The sequence below is a fragment of the Ctenocephalides felis genome, unplaced genomic scaffold (genome assembly GCF_003426905.1).
Source record: "Ctenocephalides felis isolate EL2017-DRISC unplaced genomic scaffold, ASM342690v1 CF-g0.4_SCAFFOLD_01604, whole genome shotgun sequence".
NCBI lineage: Eukaryota > Metazoa > Arthropoda > Insecta > Siphonaptera > Pulicidae > Ctenocephalides > Ctenocephalides felis.
Genome location: NW_020537758.1, coordinates 39476958 through 39480316, shown reverse-complemented (window position 1 = coordinate 39480316; position 3359 = coordinate 39476958). Strand labels below are relative to the sequence as shown.

Genomic DNA, 3359 nt, shown 5'->3' with positions numbered 1-3359 from the left:
AAAAGTTGTTGGAGAAATTGTTTAGTATATAATACTTATTTGAAATTCTATAATATTCTTGAATTTCTCCTGATTCAAATAGTAATTCAAACCAATTAGGCATTCCAACTAAAGACAAATAAGAGCTAAACAATGTCAAGTTATTGGCCTTATTGACTCCTGAACAATATCAACTCATTAAGTAAATGAGATATAAATTAATTATAAAATCTTTAGAATCTAATTCACATATTTTAAGTGACTCGTTTATATTTGTCAAAATTTGTTCAAAATAGTCTTGATGCAGAATAATAACTTTAATTAAAACTGTATTTTAAGAATTTATAAAATAACATGAAAATATACTTTTCATAAAGTTTATTGTATCAAGCATATATTCCACATTTTAAAAAATCAGCATATTCAAGAAGAGACTTCCATATCTTGATCTACTAAATGTTGCACGGTTTCTTCTACTTCTAATAATGAAACTGATGTTTTAAGAACAGCAGTTGTACCACGAGCGTATCTGCAACAAAATTTGTAGGTCAATACCAAAAGTTGTAACTACTAAATACAGTAAAATATTTACTCTATATTAAACAAAAACATTAATGCAGTAAATGAAACAAATATTTACAATCATATTAAATGATCATGATATCAAATCTTAAAAATTATGGATAACTAATGTTCCCAAATAAATGTAGATAACATGAAATATGAGTCTTAAAGCTTATCTTATATTCAGTCCATGAATGTATAAAAATGCTTATTCTTAGAGTAAACGAATGAAATTGAAAATAAATATTTAAACTTTTTCTACATTTTAAAATCCACTGTATTTAAAGAAGAAAAGATAAAATTAACTGATGAAATTAATGATTTCTATATAAAATAAGGGTTCAAGAATATAATATTAAGATTGATCATTTCATAAACTATGTGACTTGTAAGTCATTAATTCGAATTGTTAGGATCAGTTGAAAGATAAAAAAGCAAAATAAACCTTTCACAAATGACATACTTTTTTATGTAAAAAACATTTTCCAAAAAAATATTTGTTTTACAAATATTTAACCAACAAACAAGAAATACTCACTTGTAGCTTGCATGACGTTGACCTTTTGCATTGGCTTCCTCATAAGTTCTAAGATAATCTACACCATTCTGTCTGATAACACATAAATCTACATTGCTTCCTGAACCAAGATCATTAAAAATACCAGCAGCAATAGCATCACGAGCCAGTTTTTTCCCTTCTTCTTCATCCATATCCGGTCTCCAGCGAGACTCAAAAACAGACATAGCTGCTAATGAACCAGAGCCTACACAAAAAAGTGCAATTAAAATATATCAAACATATTAATATCTCTAAGCTAAAAGTATCAATTAATATTAATATATAATCATTCTAAATGGACTACTCTTCAACTGTTTATTTCAACAAAATTACTTAATTTCATTATAAACTGAAATGCATTCTGAATTATCAAAATTATTTAAACAATTGTGATATAGAATATAATGCATGATTGCTTTATCTTCCCCTATAATAAAGGAAAATATACAAACCCATAGTGCAATAAGGCAATTTATCTGTAGAACCATGTGGATATATACAATAAAGATGAGGCCCTGTTGGATCAACACCTCCCAAAACAAGAGCAGCTGAAATGTTACCCATATAACGGAACAACATTTGTTTCAATAAAGTATTAGCAGTTACAACAGGTACAACACGGCCGGTGTTCAAGCGATGTAATTCCAATTGAGATGATATCATGTCAGATGTCATTTCAGTATCAGCTGCCGTACCAGCGCCACAACAACTATAAACAGAAAAAAGAAGTGTATTCATGATGTAAAATATCAAAACTCGTAAGCGTTGTATATTATACAATGAAATAATATCTAAATACTAGAAATCAATTTGTTTATCAAACGTATGTAAAAGCAGAAATATATAGATTCACAAAATCATTTAATTCTATTATATATACAAAAAAGTGTAAAATGTTTTTTAAATGTTCTGATAAAATAGGTTTAATATTTATAGTTTAACTAAGAAAAGGAAAAAACAAAATATAATAATTTTCTCATTTCTTCACTTCAATCACTGCAATAACCACTGAACAAATTCTAGTATATAATTAACATAATTCTAGTGTATTTAAAAATTTTAAATGTAATTAGTCATAAATCAAGATATACGCAAGGACTACAGTAGACAACACAAAAATTATGACATTGAACATAATAGAAACACGAAAATGAGAGAAAATGACATATAGAGTGCAAGTAAAATATATAATAAACTTCTGATCGAAATCAAGATGACCTGTGGCAATAACTTCAAAAGAAAAATGGATAAATATTATAAACTAAATGAAGACGAAAGAGATTGAAGAGATATAAAGATATTTAAATTTAAAGCTTATAAATGTAAAATGAAATAGACATAAGTGATATGTATATGTATAATATAAAACTTGTGTCATAATCTCTTATACCAGGCATCCCCTGCCTGATAGATATGAAAATAATATCTCAATAAAAAAAAATTATAATTATAATACTTACTACATATTTTTAGCTAAGTAATGAATTTTGCTACAATTTTTATCAGCAACAATTGTATCCTCTGTAGCTCTAGTATCAGCACCTAATATTACGCCATCCTTGTAAATTATGCCCACAATCGTAGTGCCTGTTTTTGTAGCTTTTGGCAAAGCATAACCTTTCTGTTTAAGCATTTCATTTCTATAAAATTTTCAAGAAATTTAGAGTTAAACTCGGGGATGACGATGCGCTTTTAGGTTAGAATCAAACAAACATTGCGTTACCTGTAACAATTATCAAAAGAAAATCCACCCGGATGAATTTCTGGAGCCAATGCAGAACTCATGTTTAAAAATTTCTTAATTTGTGTTATAGAAAATAGTTTCACAAAATATGTCACTACACAAATACTAAAATATACTTAATCACAGTATAGCAAATTGTTCAACGGCAGAGAAAAAATTGACGTATCATGGCGTCCTGAGATTAGTGTTGCCATATGACATTATTAATCCTCGTGTACCAACAGTGGCAGCATGAAAAAATTTCAGCGCGAAAATTGGGGAAAAACAAACTGTAATGTCAAACCAAAGGGAACAAATACAGATCGACATTTTCAAAATAGTTGTCAACAGTTTTATAATCTGATTTAATTAATTATACTATTTACATATGTGAATTTATTTAAATTTGTGTCGATGAGGTGTTGTATGGTTTGTTTTAAAATAAATAATCATTTCACTTATCTCTTTTTACGTTTACGTAAAATAGAAAAGTATACATCCATAGATAAAAGAAGACCCATCCTTCGGTTTTTC

The 3359-nt window shown here is 27.6% G+C and overlaps 1 protein-coding gene across 1 annotated transcript; it reads right to left on the bottom strand.

Moving 5' to 3' along the window:
* Positions 1–342: 342 nt before the first annotated feature.
* Positions 343–2956, bottom strand: LOC113372785 (proteasome subunit beta type-7-like). The gene is made up of 5 exons (XM_026613125.1): positions 2826–2956; positions 2563–2742; positions 1555–1811; positions 1082–1307; positions 343–508 (listed from the first exon to the last, which is right to left on the bottom strand). The coding sequence occupies exons 1-5, from the start codon at positions 2885–2887 to the stop codon at positions 403–405; spliced, it is 831 nt and encodes a 276-aa protein (XP_026468910.1). The 5' UTR covers positions 2888–2956; the 3' UTR covers positions 343–402.
* Between the last annotated feature and the right edge of the window lie 403 nt (positions 2957–3359).